Source organism: Trichosurus vulpecula, chromosome 8, assembly GCF_011100635.1.
Source record: "Trichosurus vulpecula isolate mTriVul1 chromosome 8, mTriVul1.pri, whole genome shotgun sequence".
In the NCBI taxonomy this organism is placed as follows: domain Eukaryota; kingdom Metazoa; phylum Chordata; class Mammalia; order Diprotodontia; family Phalangeridae; genus Trichosurus; species Trichosurus vulpecula.
The window spans coordinates 152689149-152712496 of record NC_050580.1 but is presented as its reverse complement, the minus strand read 5'-3'; the positions used below and the strand labels follow the sequence as shown (position 1 = coordinate 152712496).

Below are 23348 nucleotides of genomic sequence, written 5' to 3'. Positions count from 1 at the left end.
ATCAGTCTTCTGCCATTTACTTAAATCTTTTATGATTATTTAACCTAGCAAATATTTGAGTCCTGTCCCCCCAACTAGACTACAAATTACTGGAGGGCAGGCACCATTTCCTTTACTCCTTTATATCCCCTGCAGTGTCAAGCACAAGCATGCTTTGCTCATAGTAGGCAGTGATGTACTGTTAAATTTTCTTGGGTTTCCTGAAAGGTAAGAGGCAAGTATAACCAACCTAGATCTTGGGGTCATAGGATTTTGATCTGTAAAGGACCCTAGAGGCACAGAAGCTATCATTGTCCTGGCCCCTGCCTTCCATGAGTCCTTTGTTCTGTCTGGCATTGAGGATGTCTCCTTAACCAGGTGTTTACACTATCTGGATAAAGTTAGCTTTTGATAAATGGCGAACTCATTCCACTTATCTCCCTGCTTAAGAGCAATGTCTGGGTTTGCCCCCTCAACTTTGTGGTTCTGTCCCTTGCTGCTCCTCTGTTCCATCTCCGATTTGGCTTAGGGCTTCCTTTGCTTGTTCTTCCATCACCTTTCCTGCTAACTCCATCTGCTGCCATTACTGGCTCCCAGGTGCACATGTTTTCTTTGGAGGGGCCCCATGATTGTTCAAGTTTCCCTTCAGGGAACAAAGTCTGACCTCCCTTCTATGGTTCTCCTTTTTCTTCCTTATCTTCCAATTCTTCTTCACTGTCTTCATTTGTCTATGCCTTCCCTTTCCCTTTTAAGTGCCTGGCAAAATGTTTATTGACTATTTTAAAAGCCAAGTGCAAGAGAAAAGTCTAGCTGTGTTAACTGACTGAGGATTAATCACCCATCCTCTATGCAGTCATATTGGGGGCAAAGTGAATACCTAGGACCAGGTTAGTTCAGACCTTATCAAAGAGCGATCGGTATCAAAGGAACTTGAGGCCTGATTAACCTGACATCATTAATCAGAACAAAGTCCTTATTGGTGGGGGCAGTGATGCCCAGAACAATGCCTGGACATACATAGCACCTATAATTGACAACTAAATTGTTGTGGGGCAATTCAGAGAAAGATGAAGCAAGGTTTGAATAGTGGAGAAAGCAATAAGACTGGAGCTCATTTTTGAAATATGGGTAATGTTTGGCTAGGCAGAGGGGAGAGGAAAATGTATTCCAGGTGTGTGTGTGGGGTGGGGGGAGCAAAAGTTTAACCTCTTTTGAAATAATCTGTTTCCAAGAGTGCTGCATTCGCTGGGCTCTGTTTGATTCTTATCACATCACAAAAGCACACAAAAACACATAGATTATTTCATTTTGTCTATGATTAGGCATCATTGAAACAGTTTCTAAGTAAGAAGCTGTGAATTTTTTTAAACTTTTCTGATCCACAGAATCAGATTGTCAGTTGAACCACATGACATACTAAGGAGCAACACAATTATGATTATCTAATGATCTAAATGCTTCCAATGGTGATAACTCTTAACCTAAGTGTATATTGCTTTAATAGCAAATAACTAAATGTTAAAAACCAATAGGATAATAAAGACAGAAAATATGCCTATACAGAAAGATAACAGAAAGCAACCTTTTCGTCTTCCTTGACATGATGGTAGGCCTTTCATTACCTTCTAATTCTTATTATTTTTTCTACCTTGCTAAAGAGGATAGAAGAGATGGGGGAAGAGGGAACCTGGGGATGAGACTTAGCAGTTAAATAATGCAGAACATCATTTTACTGTTTCTATGCTGGCAAAGCAGGCCATCTGGAAAACCACCGGATATTAAAGCACTCACTTTGCACAGGGGCATGGTGGGTGATTTTCAAAACTGCCAGAGAATAAACCAGGGATTTTGCAAATAATTACAGGATCATAGGACTGAAAGCTGAAAGGGATCTTAGAGGCCTTTTACGAATGACAAAACCAAGGTCTAGACAGGGGAAGTAACTTGCCCAGAATTAAACAGGTAGGAATACAAGTTGTCTGATTCCAGATCTGGAGGTTTTCCCTTACATGACCTTCACATTCTTCAGGTGCAGAAACAAAGCACATTTTACCTGCCAGTACTCAATGTTCATCCACTTAACAAGCACTTATTAAGCACCTAATGTGTGACACTGTTCTCTCTGGGTTCTCTTTCTACCTCTATGACTACTCCTTCTCAGGCTCCTTTGTTGGGTCTTCATCCACATCATGCCCACTAACTGCAGGTATGTCCTGTCCTGGGCCTTCTCTTTACCCTCTACACTTTTTCATTGGGTGATCTCATCAGCTCCCATAGGTTCATTCATCAACTCTATGCAGATGACTCCCAGATCTACATATCCAACTCTAGTCTTTTTTATGGATCTCCAGTCTCAGATCACCAGCTAACTAATGGACATTTGGAATAGGATGTCTAGTAGGCATCTTAAGCTTGATGTGACCCAAACAAAAATCATTACCTTTCCACTCTAACCTACCTTTCTTTAGAACTTCCTCCTCCTAAGTCACCCGAGTTCTCATCCTTGGTCTCATCCTCAGCTTCTCACTCTCCCTCACTCAACATATCCAATGAGTTTCCAAACTTATTTTTATTTCCACAGCTTCTCATATATATCCCACTCTCTATACCCATACAGATGTCACCTTAGCTCAGGCACACCATCATCTCTTGCTTGGACCTTTTCAATAGGCTCCTGATTGTTTTCCCTGCCTGTCTCTTTCCATTCTGATCCATCCTCTACCCAGCTGCCAAAGCACAGTTCTGACCATGCCATGCCCCAATCCCCCCACCCCTGCCCCACTCAATAAACTCTAGTGGCTCCTTATCACATCTAGGATCCAACAGAAACTCCTTTATTTGGTATTTAAAGCTCTTTCTATCCTGATGCCTTCTTGTCTTTCCAGTCTTCTTACACATTGCTCCCCTCCATGTGTTCTACAATTCAGGCATATTGGCCTGTTTGCTGTTCTTCATGCACCATGAGCCAGCTCCCATTTCTGTGTTTTTCCCTTAGCTGTTCCCCACTCCTGGACTGCTTCTCTTCATCACCTTTACCTCTTGGACTCCCTGGCTTTCTTCAAGACTCAGCTCAAGCACCACCTTCTGTAGGAGGCCTCTCCTGCTCTCTCCTCTCCCCATTCTCCTCCCTGCAGCTGCTAGTGCCTTTCCCTCTAGGGTTACCTTTTATCTTTTGTATAGATCTTATGGATTCCTGTATTAAGTACTTGCTGGTTCCCCCAACAGAATGCAAGGCAGAGAATCCTTTTTCTTTTTTGTGTGCCCCAAGTTCTTATCTGGCACATAGAAAGAGCTTAATAAATGTTTATTGATTGGTTGGTTGGGTGATTGATTATACAGTACAGCATTCTGCTAGATTTCCAAAAGAAGTACAGCTCCTTTAGGAGTTTACATTAGAAGACTTACATTAGAAACATCTCTTAATACTCCACCCCCCCCCAAAAAAGAAACGAAAACAAAAAAGCCCCTGTTAAATTCTAGGCTATGGAAAGATTTTGTGGCTATACCTGGCCCCACCCCCACCCCCATGCACACAGGAAAGGCAAACTTTATAGTTAGGTTGGGATGCACGGCAGCCTTGGCCCCTGCTTTAGCTTTATATCTGCATCTGCCATTTCAGCTTTCACTCATTTGTATGAGAGGCCAAAAATGCTTTGAAATTAAGAAATTGGGGGACCTTGAAAGCCACTGGTAGTTTGCTAGAAGACTACTGCCATAATGATTAAAATTTAGAGCATTTTAGCCCGTGGAAATTAAGCAGCAAGTTACATAGATTTTCTGGGCCTACACTTGAGTAAAGTCACAAAGACACATGCCTCAGTGACCAGCAGATATAGTAGCAAAAAAAAAAGAAGGTTGAAGCTGGCAAGTACAAATAACTTGGGGCTGTTGCATGGACCAAAGAGCTTGGTGCCTGGGCCAAGAACTCTTCTAAAGAGGAAACTACCTCCTACAGAAGGTAGTGCTTGAGCTGAGTCTTGAAGGAAGCCAGGGATTCCAAGAGATAAAGGTGGCAAGGGAGAACAACTTTAGCCAAAACCCTGAAGACCAAACTGATCTTTATGGGGGCAAAAAGTACTGAGTTTTCCCCCAGTCTCATCACTCAGTATGTTAGGGCTTTTACCTTTTTTTCTAAAAGAGCTATAGCAGAAAAGTCCTCATGGTTTTAAAATAATAAGAGTTCATTCTTTTTAGGAAGAAATAGCATTCCAGATAAGAACTCCAGCTAAAGCTAGAGGCTAGAAATAGAAAAAGAAGAAACTTCCATTTTAACCAAAACCCTGAGAAACAAACTGATCTTTATTGGGGTGAGAATATTGAGTCTTTTTCCTCCTTAATGTCAGGACTGAATATATTAAGGCTTCTGTCTGTCTGTCTTTCTTCTTCTTCTTCTTCTTCTTCTTCTTCTTCTTCTTCTTCTTCTTCTTCTTCTTCTTCTTCTATAATGAAAGTCTTCTATTTTTTTAATAAGTGGCCAATGAGTCAACTAATTGACCACCTTTCCTTCCTTCCTTCCTTCCTTCGTTCCTTCTGTCCTCTCTCTCTCTCTCTCTCTCTCTCTCTCTCTCTCCCTCTCTGCAATCGGGGTTAAGTGATTTGCTTAGGGTCACACAGGTAGTGTCTGAGGCCAGATTTGAACTTAAATTCTCCAGACCTCAGGGCCAGTGTTCTTTACATTGCACCATCTAGCAGCCCCTTTGGTCTTTTTCTAAAAGAGCTGTAGCAGAAAAAGTCTAAGGACTTTTAAATTAAAAGTGTCCACTCCTCTTCAAAGGAAGAAATAATATTCTAGGTAAGAACTTTAGCTAAAACCAGACTTGAAGCAAAGAGGTCCTCCATAACCATGTGCCCATACAGCCTGGCAGTGATCATGGAAACAAAGGAATACTTTTGATCTGTAGCTGTGAGAGACTGGTTGGAAAGAACACACAAAAAAGGCTATGCATCTGACAGAGTAAACTCTTAGCAAAGATGAAACTTCATGGGAAACCAGCAACAAGCAGACTCTGAGTTATCAGCTCAGTCACACTACCAAAAATCTTTGGTGGTCCTGAAGCATCACACGTGTGAGGTGCCCCTCCACAGGTGTACCTTGGATATGCATGTGTGACAATCTTCCCATTAATGGTGTATTTGGGAGACAGTATCACCTAGGTTTATGGGCAGAATGTTTTATCTTTACTTTTTTACTATGCTATTCTGTTAAACGCTTTTGTTTTGAGATACTTGTGTCCTCTTAATTATAAAATGTAAAGCCGTCTGTGGGGGCTCCTGAGCTGCAACTTTGAGAGTGTAAGAGTCCACAGAATAACTTGAATCTGGGGGTGGCTTTTTCTAGGGAACCCTATAAGAATTGGAGGTTGCCCAAGTTGTTACAAATGCTATTAAAATATAAGCAGAAAATCTCTTTCTGACGTTATGTAGTACTTTGTTTTATGCCTTCCAATGCACTGGTTTGTATAGCTATTACAGTGATCTGTAAAGACCTTTTATTAGATATGTAAACTTCATGAGGGTTTTCCTGAACCTGTTATCTACCCTAGCACTAAACACACGGCCTTATAATAAATGTTTGATGGATTGAAATGAAAGGAAGATGGCTAGGGTGAACGTTGGGGATCATGGGTTTTTACAGCTGGGAAGGACCTTGGAGATCAATTTCAATGCTTTCACTTTACAGAAAAGAAAACTAAGGCCCTGGAATCTTGGATGAATTATTCAGGTTTACACAGAGAGGGGATTCTCATGCCTGATTCCATGAGACATTATCATTTAGGACTCGTATTCTGGACTGTCAGTGGACAAGGGTTATGGTGTAAAATACTATTGCCGGAATCCGATTATCTAACCTCAAAACAGAGGCATGTAGATGTGCTTTTAAAAAAAGAACTGTGTGAAGTAGCTACTAATTGAGATTTTAAACTGGATTTTACAGCTAGAAAAATGAAATACAAAAGGGTTAAAAGTGACTTATCTTCAGTTACAAAGAAAATCATTGGTAATGCCAGGAACAGAAAGGAAATAAGAACTTGTGACTCCATCCTAATGATAGATTTTGTATTTAAGAACAGACTTCAGACTTATTGATTCTCAGGGCAAAATAAAATATTTTCTCTGTAGGGAAAATAGTTTGAGACTTCTTACTGAGTATCAAATGAAGCTAATTCAGGCCGTTTTCAGCATATGATGATGGCATCCAGCTTCATGTCTTTGGGCCTAAACTTTGGTCTAAAAAGGCAATGGTTTGACCAACGTGAATAACACATTTACAGAAACAGATTGTTCAGATGTTTACTAAATCTGAGAAGTGCTTAGGCTCTCCTATTCTCTGTTGTACTATAATGGAAAGTTGGAAGTCTTAACGTGCTGCAATATTCACAGGGCTTTGTTCAACTCACCTGCTGTTGCAGGGTCTCTGGATGGATAAAGGTCACCAGGTCAATAGAGACATGACCAATAATGCCTCGATCTTTACAGGCATTTCCGATTTGAAAACATAGTATGTTGAGAGCCTCTGGATCAATTGACGATTGTGGCATGGTGCTGCCAGAGGAGAGCAAAGGGCCATCTGCATGGAGCTGGTCCCCTGTTGAAAGCATCTTTATCTCTCCTGTTGGCTCTATCAACATGTCTACACTCAAGTTGGTGACATTGTCAACGGGTGGAAATGCCTCGATCACACCACCTGGAGGAAAGAGAATGAGAGTTATAAAAGTGGTAAAAACATAGGTACACTTCAACCAACAACATTTATTGTCTTCCTGAAAACAGAATATTAAGTGAAACGATGTTACAGGGGGCAGTTAGCTCTATGGGAATGGAGCTGAGCACTGGTTGAGGATGGAGAAGCTGCTAGTGTAGAGATAAGCTAAAGGTGAGAAGGGGAGGAAGAGGAGAGGAAGCTGTGATGGTCTGATGTCAATAATTGGCAAAACATATGTAGAGTGGATTTGGTGATGTTATTTTAGACATTTGATTTTAATGTTGAGGATTTTTTTTTGCAATACATCATTAGCTGGGAACAATATTATATGGATATACTTGTATCCATATTGATTTTCCCCCCATATTGACTTTCCCTAATTTGTCATAGACTGTTAAGAGCTGGATGGGACTTTAGAGAAAAATCTAGTCCAGGGGTTCTCAAACTGGGGTCTGTGAACTTTTTTTTTTAAATAATGATGATTATGTTTCCTTCATAATCCTGTTTACTTTATTTTATGTATTTTAAAATATTATTTTTTGAGAAGAGACCTATAGGATTCACCGGACTGCCAAAGGGGTCCATAACCCTCCAAAATGGTTAAGAACCTGTGGTCTCATCAAATCCCCTTAATTTATAGCTGAGGGATGAAGGCCCAGAGACATGGAGAGATCTGGCTGAGAACACACAGCCAGAGAGTGTTAGTGATCGGACTAAGAACCCAGGTCTCCGTGCCTCTTAGTCTAGTGTTCATGCAAGTAAACCATGCTCCTTCCCAAGAGGGTCCTGGCTTATGAAAAGATGACTGCTTATATGACATGACCCTAAGAGAACTATGTAGGAGTCCTTGTTTAAAATTTTCTCTCCAAAGGTTCATTATAGTGCCTGAAGTTCCACCAATAGAGATTAATTTGGTTTGGGTTAGAAGGTGTTGGTTTTTTTTTTTAGCAGCCTCCTATTCAAATTCAAGAGAGCTTGACAAGCTAGTTAGATCCTGTGGGGATAGAATCCTGGAGACACCCAGAAAAGGGAGGAGGGAGAGACACTGGAAAAGTATCAAATACATATTCTCTACTTATAGAATCCATTTGAATCTGACTCCAAATCCAGCACTTTCCACTATGCTATGCTTAGGGCTCACTGTCTACAGGTCTAAGCCATGGGCTTTGAATGGGAGTTATTGGGTTAAATCCTAATAATTTAGAGCAGCTTCTCAAATACAGGCAGAGCTCCTTCTATGGGTGAGCTCAGATTTGTATAGGACAGGGGTTCTTAACCTCATTGTGTGCCCTGGTCCCCTTTGGCAGCCTGGTGAAGCCTGTGGACCACTTCTCAGAATAATGTTTTAAGTGCATAAAATAAAATACATAGGAAGACAAAGGAAACCCATTATGCTGAAATACAGTTGTGAAAATATTGAAAAACAGAAAAACCAAACAAATTCACATATCTGGACAGAGGATATGCTTTTTTAAGAGGAGCCCACTGGAATGTTTCACAATTTAAATGTTAGATAAAGATGTTTTTATAGAGTACAAACAACCTCTACGATAGATTCTGTTGTTACCTTTGTGTGTCAGTTCTTCAGGTGACTTCCTTTGCAAAATATTTAATTTCAACTCAGTGTACTTTACCTATACCATCCTTGTCACCACCAGAGTTTTCTCTTTGAAACTCAGCTTTTTCCTTTCAAAGCAAATCATTCCTGTTTTATTTTCAATTGCCTACCCCAGCAGAATCCCATGATAATTTAGAAATCGAATAGAGCCTTTGCATTCTTCAAAGGAAAGAAATAGGATGGAGCAGGGGCTGCAGGAGTATTAGCATTATTATTCCTAGAGAAACCCCATTAGTTTGACCTGAGGAGAACTCACAATCTCCCTTCACCACTCCCTGGTAGTGGGGGGAACCCCTTATGGTTATCATTTTTCATGGCCCAGCTTCTGCCCTGCATCTAGCCTGTTTCCCCACATTAATAAAACATGAAAGTTACATGTTCCTGAGCTTACCAAATGAACAGTCTCCCAAAGTTAGGGATGGATTGCTGTTTTCTTTGGTGGGAGGAATATTCTTGACATATTGAAATATCTAAACTTGATATATGTGTGTGTATGCATTTCAAATGTATGGAGAGACAATAAGCTATATACACACATAGATTTATGGATATATAGCTATACATTATAATATATAGTGTGTATATATGCGTATATGTATATGTATATGTGTGTATATATACATACATATATATGTATATATACATATGGAGAAAGACAAAGACACAGAGAGTGAGAGCTTACTGTCTTTCTAGATGTGGTTTTTACTCTTTGAGTCGGCTGCCTTATACTGGGGAATCAGAGTATTTTGGAGTTGAAAGGCTATTAGAAGTCATCTAGTCTAGCTTCTGGCTCAGTGATGCCGTTCTGTTGCTCTGCTGAGTGGCCAACTAGCTTCTTTTAAGAGAGCTCCATTGATGGAGAACACATTATTCTAGAATATAACCTAATCTACTCATGGACAACCCTCTTTATTTGTTATTTATTTATTTTCCTTTACATTGAGTCAAAAGCTGTCTCTTGGTGACTTCCAAGATACCTCAGCTAGAAGTGACAACTACTGCCTGGGATTTCTATCACCAATCCACTTGAACCTTTTGATGTTCCCTTTCATATTCTAACTTATAGTATAGTTACCTGTGTACATGTCTTGTCTGACCCCACCCGCCACTAGATTGTGAGACTCCTAAGGGTGGGGACTATCATTTTTTAATTATCTTTGCTCGCCCAGAAGCACTCAGCATAATGCCTTGCATAGTAGATGCTGAACAGATATTTGTTGTGTTGAATTCCACCCATCAATTCTAGTCTAGCATTCTAGAACAATGTAGAACAAATCTGTTCCCAGTTACAAGCAACAGCCCTTCAAATACTTCAAATATTCCTTGGGTCTCCTCTTCATCTTTTCTGGGCTAAACATAACTAGTTCCTTCATTTGTAGCTCACTGGATATATCTTCTAGACTACTCACCATGGTTTGCTATCATCTGGTTACTTACTTTGCCTACTCAGTCAATGGACTTCTTAAAACATAGCTCTCATAACTGCATGTGATCCTCTAGATGTGAGTCAGTGAGCACAAAATATTGGGCAATGATTACTTCCCATGATCTGGATGCTAGATCTCTATTAATGCACATGTACTTGTCAGCAGTTCTTCCTTCCACTGTAACTTAAGGGGATCACCAGAAAATGTGACTCTTATGACATGACATTTCTCTTGTATGTAATTCTGCAGACTGTTCCCCATGTCCAAATGCTACCTGTTCCGTGAGACTTCCCCCACTATTCATGCCAGCCTTCTCAAAATTACTTTGTATTTAGTTTTTATGTGTCCTATGTATATTTTAAAGTGTCAATGTTGTTTCCCCTATAGAATGGAAGCCCTCTGAAGGCAGGGATTATTTAATTTGTGTCTGTATATTTAGTTCTTAGCACGGTGCCTGGCACATAGTGAGCACTTAATAAATGCTTGCTCATTGACAGATCAACTCTTTTCTGTACTATACCTTGTACAATATTATTTCAGCTTTTTAAAAGTTAGAGGTTTAGTAAATTCAGCTAAGTATTAGGTCTGAGTTTCAATTATCAATAGATTTGAGATCATATTTTGTTTCCACAGTAGTTAAAAAGGTTTTTGATGAGGAAGAACATTCATTCATTCACTCATTCATTCATTCATTCATACGACTCATCCTGAGCACCTATCTTTTCCCTTCTTACCTCCACCTCTTAATTTTTCCTGGCTTCCTTCAAGACTCAGCTCAAATTCTACCCTCTGAAAGAGGCCTCTCCTGATTTCCCTGTCAACTGCCTCCTACTGCCAGTGCCTCAGTGCCTCCTCTGAGCCTACCTTCCACTCACACTGTATATATCTTGTATGTGCTTTTTGGGGGGGGGCATACTTTTCCCTCCATCAGAATGTGGGGTCCTTGAGGCCAGGGACTATGCTTTAGCCTTTCTTTGTATCCCCTGTGCTTAGCACAGTGCCTGACTCATAATAAGCCCTTAATAAATGCTTTTTGACTGACTAAGGCACTGTATTAGGTGCAGTGGGGGATCTAAGGACATATAAACACGATTCCCTTCCCTTCAGGCTTAATTCCCCTAGTTGAGGAATTAAGAGGATGAGGTTGATTATATGCTTTCCGGATTTCCTGGGCCAGGGAGAAGGACCCTTATCTGAAAATAGTCTATCCTGAGTTCAATGCTGAAGACTAGAAATAACTAGAAGTAATTCCTCCTGGAAGAGAAGAAACTTCTAAAGCAGGGAAGGACCAGACTGTGTAGGGCTTTGGAGATGAAAATCTGGACTTGGAGTATTTTCAGAGTCAATTCTTATTTACTTAAGATGCTGAGAGCAGGATAAATATTTATGGGAGGTTCAGAAACAGCAGAAGGCCAGTCACAAATGAACGCTTTTCAATGACACACCCAAGCAAGTGAAACCTTGCCCCAGCCCGGGATGGCCCCAAACTCAGAATGCAAGAGAGTACAGCTACTCGCACTTAGGAGAAACTTTGTAGTCTTATTTACCTTGACTGAGAAATGTATGGAGGAATTTTTCCCATGTAGGGAATCGTTTCTCATTGACTGCCTGTGCGTGCTGTGCTAAAATGCCCGCCAGCTCCTCGGAGATCCTCTCCAAAGCTGGCTCCTGCAGAAACAAATTAAATAGAACCACAAGCAATTTTACTACAGAAATGAAAACTGCTTGTGGAGTGATTAAAAACCAGGCCTCCAACAGGCAAAAAAAATGTGCTTACTGTTTACCCAGAGTCAGAAAAAAGACATTTTGAAATTTTCCTCCCTTTCCCAGATTCTTTTGGTTTGTATATTTCCAAGGTATTCTGCCCTCTTGAAATCCCAACGATGGCAGTTTGGCTCTTACATGTTGTATAATGAAGAGTATGTATACAGTAGAGGAAATTGGAAAGTGTATTGAACTGGGAATCAGGAGATCAGGGTTCTAGTCTCAGCTATGCCACCAATGGGCTGCGCGGCCTTGGGCAAGTAGTCAGAGCCTCAGTTTCCTCATGTTGTTGAATGGAGGGACAGGGTCAAATAACCTCTAAGGCAGGAGTTTTTAACTTGGGGTCTTGGAACTTGCTCAGAAAAAGTTCTGATAATGTATTTTAATAGAATTAGTTTCCTTTGTAATTCTATGTATTTTATTTTTTGCATTTAAAAACATACTGAAAAGGGATCATTAGGTTCCAATTGACTGACAAAAGGGCCCATGACACAAAATAAAGTTAAGAACTCTGGATCTAAGGTCTAAAATTCTAAGCTCTAAAATCAGCTCTAAAATTCTATGATTTTTAGTAGGGCTAGTATTTGACAAAACTGATCATTTAGCCAAGTTTTTCTTTGGTGTCTCCAGTCCACTCCACCCCTCTTGGGCAGTGCCACTTCACCATATCCCTTCAGAGTCCTGCCTGGGTATTTTGCATTTTAAAGGACCATAGAGCTAGAGGTGGAGGGGATGTCAGAGGCCACCTAATCCAGCCCTCTTATTTTACAAATAAAATAAACTGAGGCCCAGGGAGCCTAAATTGCTTGCTTAAGATTACATAGTTATTAAGTATCAGAGACAGAAGAAGGGATAGAGTACTGGAACTGGAGTCAGGAAGACTCATCTTTGTGAGTTCAAATCCAGCCTCAGATACTTCCTAGCTGTGAGACCCTGGGCAAGTCACTTTACCCTGTTTGCCTCAGTTTCCTCATCTGTAAAATGAGCCGGAGAAGGAAATGGCAAACTGCTCCATTATCTTTGCCAAGAACACCGCAAATGGGGTCACTAAGAGCTGGACACAACTGAAACGACTCCACAAAACAACGACTCTGACTCCAGGGCTACTGCATCACACTAGAAGTTGTGAAGGTAAAACTTGAAGCACCAGCTAATGGGTAGAAGAAGTGTTTTGGGGGTTGGGAAGCTGGGCATTGGGGCCCTCCCCTCATCCCTGAAATGCTACCATATATGTATTCAGGTGGAGGCAGCTAGGTGGCTCAGTGGATAGAGCACAGGGGTTAGAGTAGGGAAGACCTGAATTCAAATCTGTCCTCAGGCACTCATTAGCTGTGTGACCCTGGGCAAGTCATTTAACCTCTGTTTGCCTTACTACACTGGAAGGAAATAGCAAACCACTCTAGTATCTTTGTCAAGAAAACTCTATACAGGGTCACAAAGAGTTAGACATGACTGAAGACCGCAACAAGGTATTCAGGTAATTCACTTATTTTTCTTCTAGGTTAGAACAGTCATGAGTATTAGTCAAACAACTCAGAGACCATTGAGTTTTTGTCTTTTGATTCCCTGGCCCTCTTCTCTCCCCCAGCCCCCAGATAAACCACAGGAAGAACCCTTTCATAAAACTGACGCACTCTGGTTTTCAAATATGGAAGTCCTTTGTTTTTGGGACAACTCATTTTTGCTTTCTTAAGCTCCAGATCTCTTTTCCCTCGGATTGCATAAAAAATTTGAAAGTGAAATCTCATTTAGACTTTGTTTCCTTCATAAGTCGGGCAAAACTCCGGATACCTTGGATATAAATCTACTGGACTAAGGCTTTTCATATAACATTAGATATATGGGTTCAGATGAGGAAAACTTAGAATTCTTTTGGGTAGCATGGACAAGCAAATGGGTTGAGTTTGGGATCCAATGGTGAGCACCCTGCTGAGTAATTATAAAATTGAAAGAGTACTAGCTATGGAATTAGAGGCCCTGCGTTCAAATCCTGGCTCTGCTACTTATCACCTGTAAGATAAGGTAGAGCAAAATTGCTTAACCTCTCTGAGCCTCCCCTATAAATTGAGGCTCCATGGCTTCTGAGGCCACTTCTAACTCTAAGTCTGAGATCCTATGATCCTAAGTCATTGTACCTCGTTGCATCTCAGTTTCTTCACCTATTAAAGGGAGGTGTGGACTAGATAGTCTCTAAGCTAGGTATGATCTTTAGAATCATAGAATTTTTTTTAGAGCAGAAAAGAACCTTAGAAATCACCCAAATATAAATTCATTTTCAATTCCCTAGTACCAAAAGTCATCTGTTTCCTGCCCTCTCCTACCCATGCCAAGTCTATTTAGAATCTTGAAGACTCAATTATACAGGGTTGTATCTGTGGAGGGAGTCCCCATTTGGACAAAATGATAAATCCTTGAATGTAATGCAACATCTAGATTATTCATTTTATCTTGGGTCTGGTGACATCTAAAAAGTCTGATTACTACAGGGGAACTATCAGGGTAAATAGTTTAGGCAGGTCAAAATAACCCGGATATTTTTTGGCCTGTCCTAAGGATTCTGGTAGTATAGTCTCAGTCAGTTTAGCGCCTTAGTTAGCTTAGCAAATGCTTGACATACAAAACGGCCACCAGAAGCTGCCAGAGTGCCTTGGTCTATGCTCAGTTCAGGTTGACTCACTTCACAGTAGGAGGAGGTCTGTTAAGATGGGCTGGGAAAGCAGGATCATGTGGTGAGCCAGTGCCTGGTGATACCAGAGAAAGAAAAACTGCTCTCAAAGCAATAGGCCTTCCTCCTCCCCATCCCGCTCCCCCAACCCTATCACCCTGTATGACGTAATAGTTCACCTAGTTTTTTTTCCTAACATAAATCATCAGATTTCTCCAAACTACTGCATCACTCATAATCGAGCATACAAAACACACAGTGCTATCTCACTGGCCCTTTCTCCTCTCCTTCAAACCTTTTTATCTACATCTATCTTCCTTTTTGTTTTATACCTGCTTCAGACTGAATGGCTCTCTTCTATTGAAGAAGACCAATTGCCTCTGATTCATGAAGTGCCCCAAGGCTGGAACGGTGGAGCATTGCGTTTCTTTAGCCACCTGCTCAGGAAAATGAAAAGTCAGAGCAGGGGGGCCTAACAGGTCATGCAACAGCCTAGAAAAGCTGGATTTTCTTCTTTGCTTACCCACTAAGTCCTAGTCTGATTTGGGAAAGGTCACACGATATGCAGCCTCCTTCTGACTCAGTTTTGGTAGACATCAAATGAACCCTTTAGTAGAATGCCCTAAGGCATGTTCCAGATAAAGGTGGTACAAGTCCAGGTTAGAACTTAGGGCTAACTATAAGATGATGACATTTCATGGGGTTAAAGGTAATGTCTTAAGTTTGGGTTTAAAAAATCAATTTCACTGACACTCAATGAAGAAAACAATCTTTATGTCCACAAAGTGATAGGCGACCAAAAAAATCAAATGTGTTTTTAGGCTGCATTAAGAGAGACCGAGTTTTCAGAGACAGACAATTGGTAGTCCCATTGTAGTATGTCCTACTCAAACTATAACTGGATTATTGGATTCAGTTGGAAGCATCACATTTTAGGAAAAACGTTGATGAGCTAAAGTACAGAGGTCAAACATGTGGCTCGAATGTGGCTGAACCAGACTAAAATGTAATTGGGAAATGCTTAACAAAATGAATAAAATACAATAAAACGGATAATACTAATATGTGGTTTTCTAAGTCAGCATGTAGCCTGGATCCCTACATATACTTTAGAGCCTCCTGTTTTAATTTGAGTTTGATGCCACTGAGCTAGAGAGTATTCAGTGGAGAGCAGCCAGGATGGTCAGGGGATTGAAATTCACAAGTATGGGTCGAAGGATACGGCAGAGCGTTCAGTGTGAAGAAGGTAAGACTTAGGAAGAACGTGAAAATTGTCTTTAAGTATCTGAAGGACTGTGTTGCAGAAAGGCAAAGCCAAGGCAAGGCAATACACATTGGTTAAGCTCTTACTATGTGCTAGGTATCGCAGTGTATAGAGGGTCAGCTTTGAAGTCAAGAAGACTCATCTTCGTGAGTTCAAATCTGGTCTCAGACACTTCCTAGCTGTGTGACCCCGGACAAGTCACTTAACCCTGTTTGCCTCAGCTTTCTCATACAGAGAGGGAAACGGCAAACCATTCTAGCATTTTTGTCGAGAAAACCACAAATGGGGTCACAAAGCATCAGAGACGATGGAAATGACTGAAACACCAAGCACTGTGCTAAGCACTGGAGATACAAGCATGAGCCAAAAGAAAGGCAGCACCTGACCTGGAGGAGCTTATGTTTTAATGGGGGGTGACGATGCAACAAAAGAGAGGTGAAGAGGAGGGGATGGAAGAGATGGTGTCCAAATTCAGAGTCAGAAGCAGAGCCAGGAAGGGAACGACAGAAAGTCAGCCAGGCCCCTTCCAAAACGAAGCTCCCGGAACAATGTGCAAATGACAGAAAGGAGCCTGAAATTAAACTTGTTCTGCTTGGATCCAGGGGCAAAAGTGGGAGCACTGGGTAAAAATCTCAGAGGCCAGTTGAAGATGGCTATGTGGAGGAAAAGTCTGGGATTCCAGGGGACCATAAACTGGATATACATCCACAGTGTGATATGGTGGCCAAAAAAGCTAATGGGATCTTGGGTTGCGTGAAGAGAGACCTCAGCTGGAGTACTGTGTTCATTTTGGGGCATCACATTTTAGGAAGGCCATTAATAAACTACGGAGCATTCCAAAAAAAAAAAAAAACAACAAACCAACCCACCCTAACAAAGCTATCTAAAAGTGGAATGGGCACTTAAGACAGAATGGATTCCATCTCATGGGGGCCTTTAGGCAATAGCTGCATGATTACCTGGTGGGTGGGAGGTCGTAGAGAGGGTTCTGGTTCAGGTCAGAGTTGGACTCCATTTAGCCTCTGAGGTCCTTGTCAACACTAGTATTATGTGATTCTGTGAACAAGCTAGGGGATAGCCCTGCAGTATTCTGCTCTGGTCAAATAACATCTGAAAAACTGTGTTCCATTCTGAGCGCCATGGTTTTAGAAATACATTGACAAGTTGGAGCATATTCAGAGGAAGATGAGCTCATCACATAGTGAGGGACTGGAGATCATGGCACATGAGGATCTGTTTGGGGAACCTAGGATGTTTAGCCTGGAGAAGAGAAGATGGGTGGGTGGGTAGGTCAGGGAATGAGGAGAGGGTGAAATATAATAACTGTCTTCAGGTATTCGAGGGGATGTCTTGTGATAGAGAGATTAGACTTGCTCTGTTTGTCCCCAGAGGGGAGAGCTAGGACCAGTGGGTAAAAGTAGAAGGGAGGGAGATTTTGCCTTAATAGAAAGGAAAAACTTCTTATCGATTGAAATGGTGCAAAGATGGAATAAGTTATCTTGGGAAGCAACGGCTGCCCATCGCTGAGGGTTTTCAAAATCTGGTGGACTATCTGTAAGTGATGTTATGGAGATTCCTGTTCATGTTTGGGTTAGACTAGAGAACCTCTAGAGTCCATCCTAATTCGAGGATTCTAGGATTCTGAGAGTTAGAAAGCTCTATTTCCTATCTTTTGATGAAATGGTGGGGACATGGCTTTTCATAGTTGGAGTAATGGAACAAAGAAGACATGTACCATCTCAAATGGAGACCAGGCTGTTAAAGGGGTGAACCCCAGGTAGCTCCTTCAGATAAACGATTTCCTCCTGCACTGATTTGATGGGGAATCCCTGCGTCTCAAGGGTATTAGGAAGATTAATGAGTTGACATTTATAAAGTGATCTCCTCAGATGCAGGACGCTGTGTGGGGGCAAAGAATTCATTGCAATAATACTGCTCATGATGCATTTGGACACTCTGCCATGCCATCTCTTTTACTCGGAGAGGGAACCATTCCGCTTTGCCACCATGTGTCTTTTCTGTTCACAAATACCACAGCAAGGGAGCAAATATCCTAGAGGAAATTTTGCTGTAGGAATCTGGAGAATGAATCATGTCTCACCATGAGAAGTACACAGCTGAAGGCATTGGCAGGGCGATATACAATTGTGGCAGTGGGGATTGTGGTGAACGTGGAGGGTTCAACAGAGCTTGCCTACTTGGGGACATGATAAACTCTGGGAAAAAGGCAGAGGGAAGAGGGATGCCACAGCATTAAATGTTCAATTCTTATGAGTTGGAGTGTGTGTGTGTGTGTGTGTGTGTGTGTGTGTGTGTGTGTGTGCAGGTAGAGGGGAAGAGGATTATATTTAAAATAATTTATTTTTGCAAGCATTTATTATATTTTCCTCCCACTGTCCCCCTCCAATTAAATAATTTTTAAAAAAGAAAAAGAAGCCTTCATAAGAAATATACATAGTGCATCAAAACAAATTCCTACATTGGTCATGTCCAAAAATGTATGTCTCAGCTTGCATTTTAAACCTATTTTAAACTCTTTATCAGGTGGTGGGTGGCATGTTTCAGCTTCAGCCCTCTGGACTCCTGGCTTGTCATTGCACTAATTAGCATTCTAAAGTCTTTCAAAGTTGTTTCCCCTTATAATGTTGTTGTCATTGTATAAATTACTTTTCCTAGCTCCCTTCACTCTGCATCAGTTCATAAAGGGAAAGAGGATTTCATTTAGATAGACCCTAGTACCAAAGCTGATTCTTTCTAACCATATGGTGTGACCTGTAGCTCATGATTCCGGGACCTTGTTCAGGGCCTTCATCCATGTCCCCTGCTGCCTAGGCTATCCTTACCGATCCCGTTTCTGCTGAGGATTTGGTATTTGGTGCTGAGTAGACGGGCTGTGCTTGAGCCTAGATCAGCTGCTTATGGTGGCAGATCAAGTGATAACAATCGCAGCGATATTTCATGCAAAGAATAATGCCTTCCTCTATGGCAGAATCGTTCTAGTGTTTTCCCTTGGGGACCTTTTTTGAAAGACAGGCTTAATAGATCAAAAGCAAGAACTCATCTCTTCTTTGGAGATGGGCTCATTTTATACGGAACAAGAATGACTCAAGGTGAGGAAGGCCATTGAAAATACTAAGGCTCAAGTACTACTCGGTACTTTTTTTAATATTTTCATGAAATGAATAAGAGACCTGTGCTAGGTCCAAAAGCTCACCTGCCTGTAGAATGACTAGTTCTGGCCCCCCAGATATGGGCGTGTCAAAGCCTGCCTGCAGGGCAGGGTGAGTGCACAGGCTTGGGTGGATGCAAATAAAGGTTTTCCTGGACCTCACACCTCTGCTAGCCTACCCCAGGATCTGCAGTCTGTACTTCACTCCCTTGATGACTGTAGGGCTTCTGCTGTGTTTTTGGAGCCTCTTTCCTAGTTTACGTTTTGTTTGTAGTTGGGCCTGTCTAGTTTTGTTCTTTCTTCCTGACTGACCTCTCTTCACTTTGAGGTTAATTCTTTGAGCGAATTCCGCATACCCTGTTCTTTTGTTCCATGACAGGTTTAGAGGAAAGTGGCTGGCTGAGTCAGTTCTTATGAAAAGAGACCAGGAGGTTGTAGTGAAATTGGCTCAGCAATAGCCACCACCGCTACAATAATAATAGCTGCCATTTATATAGCACCTACTACGTGCCAAGCACTTTACAAGTATCATTTGATCAGCTATTGCAAACATCAAATCAAGTATTATTTAATTATACCAAATATTATTGATTAAATATCATTTGATCCTTGAGACAACCTGGGAGGTAGGTGCTATTATTATCCTTGTTTTACAGATGGAGAAATGGAGGTAGACAAAGGTTGAGTAGCTTGCCCAGGGTCACACAGCTAGGTTCCTCACCTCCAAGTCCAACGCTCTATCCACCACGCCACCTAGCTGCCTCACTGTGTGGGCCAGTCAGAGAAGCAAGTCTGATTCTTGGCTGCACCAAAAGATGTAAAATGAGGGAGGTGATAGTTTCACTCCACCATGGCAAGGCCACCTCGGAAGTTTTATGTTCAGCTCTGGGTTCCACACACGACGTGCAACATGGGTAAGGTGGAGTATACCCTGAGGAGGGTGACCAGGATGATGAGGGGGTCTGAAAACCATGTTATGCAAGGAGAGATCGAAGGAACTGAAATGCTTAGTCTTGAGGAGACTCAGGTGGGACATAATCCTCACCTTCCCATAATATTAATAGTGATAGGTAACATTTATATAGAACTTTTAAGATTTGCAAAGCACGCACACTGAGTCTCTCCCACGCTTTCTATATGTACATATTGTTAAACCTGAAAATTTGGTTGAAGGAAACAACAGAGCTAGCAAGCCTGTATTACCTCATTTTTTTGACCCCCATGTATGTTTAACCATGATACAACAAGAGGATTTTCCTTAATTGAATAGAGTTGTAAAGGATGTTGACAAAAGTCAGTTGAAACTACAGCCCAGCGTCTCTGTGTCTCATTACATTCCATAACATAGTATATACCTGTAGAATATTAAGCAAGGTAATCTCTCTTGGGGTTAGGGTAATGTCCTTGATGATCTGGCCTTGTTGACAGAGGTAAGGGTATTGCCTGAGCAAACTTTTAGAGAGAACAAAGAAGCCCAGGTCCTGGATCTTCATCCAGTTACTCATTAATTCAGGCTCTGGGTCTGGTTGAAATTAGAAAATGATATAAAATAGTATAATATTTTTCACAATATAAACATGTACATGTATGTACATATATTCATATACATATGTGTGTCTATGTACATATACATATATGTGCACACACACACACACACACATATATATATATATATATACATACATATATATAATTTGATGTTAAGGTAGGTACTATTATTATCCCCATCTTACAGATGAGGAAACTAAGACAGAGCAGTTAAGTGGCTTGATTAGGTTCACACAGTAAGTATCTGAGGTTGGATTCAAACTCTGGTCTTCCTGACTTCGAGTTACTTAGTAAATATCTTCTCATTCATTATTCTCCGCGGCCCCCAAAATGGAAGTTATAGGGAGGTGTAGTCTGACTCAATTCAAAGAAGAGATTTCTAATTAGAGCTGTCCTTTACAAAGAAGTTCCCCAGCACAAGAGGTCTTCAATTAGAGTGGATGACCACATGTGGAGGGTAATTACAGAGGGAATTCAAGTCTCAGGAAGGTGACGCTGTCATGACAAAGGAGTTAAAGTGATGTGTTTCATCGATACAAGTTTTGTTGTTGTTTCAGTCATGTCTGACTCTGTTACCCAATTTGGGATTTTCTTAGTAAAGATACTGGAGTGGCTTGCTCTTTCCTTCTCCAGCTCATTTTACAGATGAGGAAACTGAGACACAGTGAGGTTAAGCGACTTGCCCAGGGTGACAAAGGTAATGAGGCAGGATTGAATCTCTAAGCCTCTAACTCTTTCTAAATTAGCACCAGTTTCTATTGTTTATTAGTCAGAAAATCCCTCATTGGAAGACAGATGGAGGGAGAGAGAAAAAGAAAGGATACAGAGAAAGAAAGGTGGGGAGAGAGGAAGAGAGAGAAAAAAAGAGATACTGAGCCAATTAGTTTGGTTTGCTTCAAAGAAAAACAAAGTTGTGCTTTGTGGAAACCAAACAGTTGTTAAACTTAAAAAAAATAAACTTCATTCAAAACTTTGATTCCAGATTTGTATTCAGTTGCAATAGTATTAACACAGCTACCTAGTACTAGTGAATGATTTAGAGACAATGGGCAGAGACAATGCTGTATCCAGTCTGGAAGGAATTTTAGTCTTGCCTTCCTAAATCTTAGGGCTGGTTCAAGCCTTGCCTAATATACGTACTTACACATTTGAAGTTAACATTTACTAACTCTGATTTCCATAGAGGAGGAAACCACCTCCAGTTACTTGACCTGAGGAGGTCCCTAAACTTAACATGAGGGATTTCAGCCAAGTGAGAGATTGCTGCCCTTCCCTCTGGATCTTGCTTCCCATCTCTCTGGGAAAAACCCAGCATTAGGGGAAAGGCATCCAACTATTACTTACTACCTTTGTGACCTTGGGCAAATCACTTCAATTCCTCACATATAAAATGAAGGGGTTGGACTAGATGACCTCCAAGGACCCTCCCAGCTCTAAATCTATGATTCTATTATCCTATGAAATTCTGGATCTGAAGAAGGAGAAACATGTTCAGTTGAACATTGCCCACAGAGACTAAAGCAGTTGTGACTTCTGGAGAGCTGATTCTGTCAACTATGTTAATCCTAAGTATGTGGTAGAGGGGAATCCAGACACATGGTGCCATTTTACTGGCCATCCCCCACACCTAGAATGCTTTCCCACCTCACCACCACCTCCTGCCCTTCCCTGGCTTCCATCAAGACTCAATCCAAATTCTGTCTTTTGGAAAAGACCTTTCCTAATCCTCCCCACAGCTAGTGTCTTTCTATTTGCATCCTATATGTCATATATATATATAATATACATTTACATCCTATATATCATATATATAATATACATTTACATCCTATTTACATTATCCCATTTACATCCTATACATCAATATATAACATTATCTATCTATCTATCTATCTATATATATATATCTATATAAAATATTTGCATGTTGCCTCTTCCATTAGAATGTGAGCTCCTTGAGGGCAGGGATGATATTTTTGTCTTTCTTTGCATCACCAAATGTTTGACTGATTGACATAGGAAGACAATGCACAAATCTCACTTTTGTGTGATTTTATCATTATGGGCACATATTCTGTTGGTACCAATTACAATCCAGCCCCACCTTCTCACTTAGTTTGACTCTTTCCAGTGACCTCCTATAAATCTTCTACGGGGAATCTACTAACATGATGGGGCCTCCCTGGGTTGCTTTGAAAAGTAATGGGCTCCTCCTCACTAGAAGTCTTCAGGCAAAGGCTAGATGGGCGCTTGTCAGACATGGATTGGACTGGACTGTTCTGAGGCCCATCCCAATTTTGAGATGCCATGAGTTCTCTAGTTCTCTTGACATTCAGTGGACATCAATGGAATGTGCTGGCTGTTCAACAGTTAATCCTTCTTCTTGTCACAAAACCAGACTTTTCTTCTCTGATGGAATCCTCTAGGCTGCCCTCCTGCACAAATGTTCATTGATACTATGGGGCAGCCTACTTCCATCTACCTTTACTTCTTCATCGCCCTTTGGGTGACCTGCAACTTCAGTCCTCTAGAGACAGGTATTCCATCACTTACAGCTATATAGTATTGCCAGAGGAATATTGATGTTAAAAAGATAGGCCTTTGTTTCAGGGAGAAGGTCGGGATCATTAAAATCACTGTGCAATTTCCTAAAGGCAATTCTACCCTCTCTCCTCTTCTTGTCTAATTCGATGCCTACAAATCCAAATCCTGCAAATATTATCTTCTTTAAAACTTGTAGAGAACTTAAATGCTTTTTAGAAAAAATCTTTCTCATTGTAGCAGTTCTTTACAGTGGATTTAAGGTGAGCATCTTTTTTGGATACAGGAGTTTTATTGGTTACTTATACAATGTTAGCCCAAGACAAGGGTCTTGTAAATCATCCATTTCAACCTCCAAATTTTATGGGTGGGGAAACTGAGGCTCAAAAGGGGAAAGTGGCTTTCTCAAGGCTGATAAGCAGTTTGTGGCAGAGCTGGAAGTGACAGTATCTTCTAACTACTATTTTTTCCACTGCTCCATGATGCTACCTCCAAAAGGCTACAACACAACACATCACAGCACAGTAGTGGTGCCTGTAGATATTACCTATCTGGATGGCCAAGTTCAAAAAAGGAATGAAAATGGAGTCCCCAAATTCGGAGCTTATTTGTATTCTTGTTCTTTTCTTTCTTTTCGTACTTCTTTTCTTTTCCTTTTTTTTGGATGATG

General features: G+C 41.1%; 1 protein-coding gene across 1 annotated transcript in view; it reads right to left on the bottom strand.

Annotated features, from left to right (window-relative positions):
• Positions 1-23348, bottom strand: part of IQCH (IQ motif containing H) — a 167035-nt gene that overhangs the window by 70060 nt on the left and 73627 nt on the right. The window contains exons 11-12 of the mRNA XM_036736582.1: positions 11275-11395; positions 6378-6664 (exon numbers count right to left, since the gene is read on the bottom strand). Coding sequence (XP_036592477.1) covers positions 6378-6664; positions 11275-11395 — 408 coding nt within the window. The remainder of the gene's footprint in view (positions 1-6377; positions 6665-11274; positions 11396-23348) is intronic.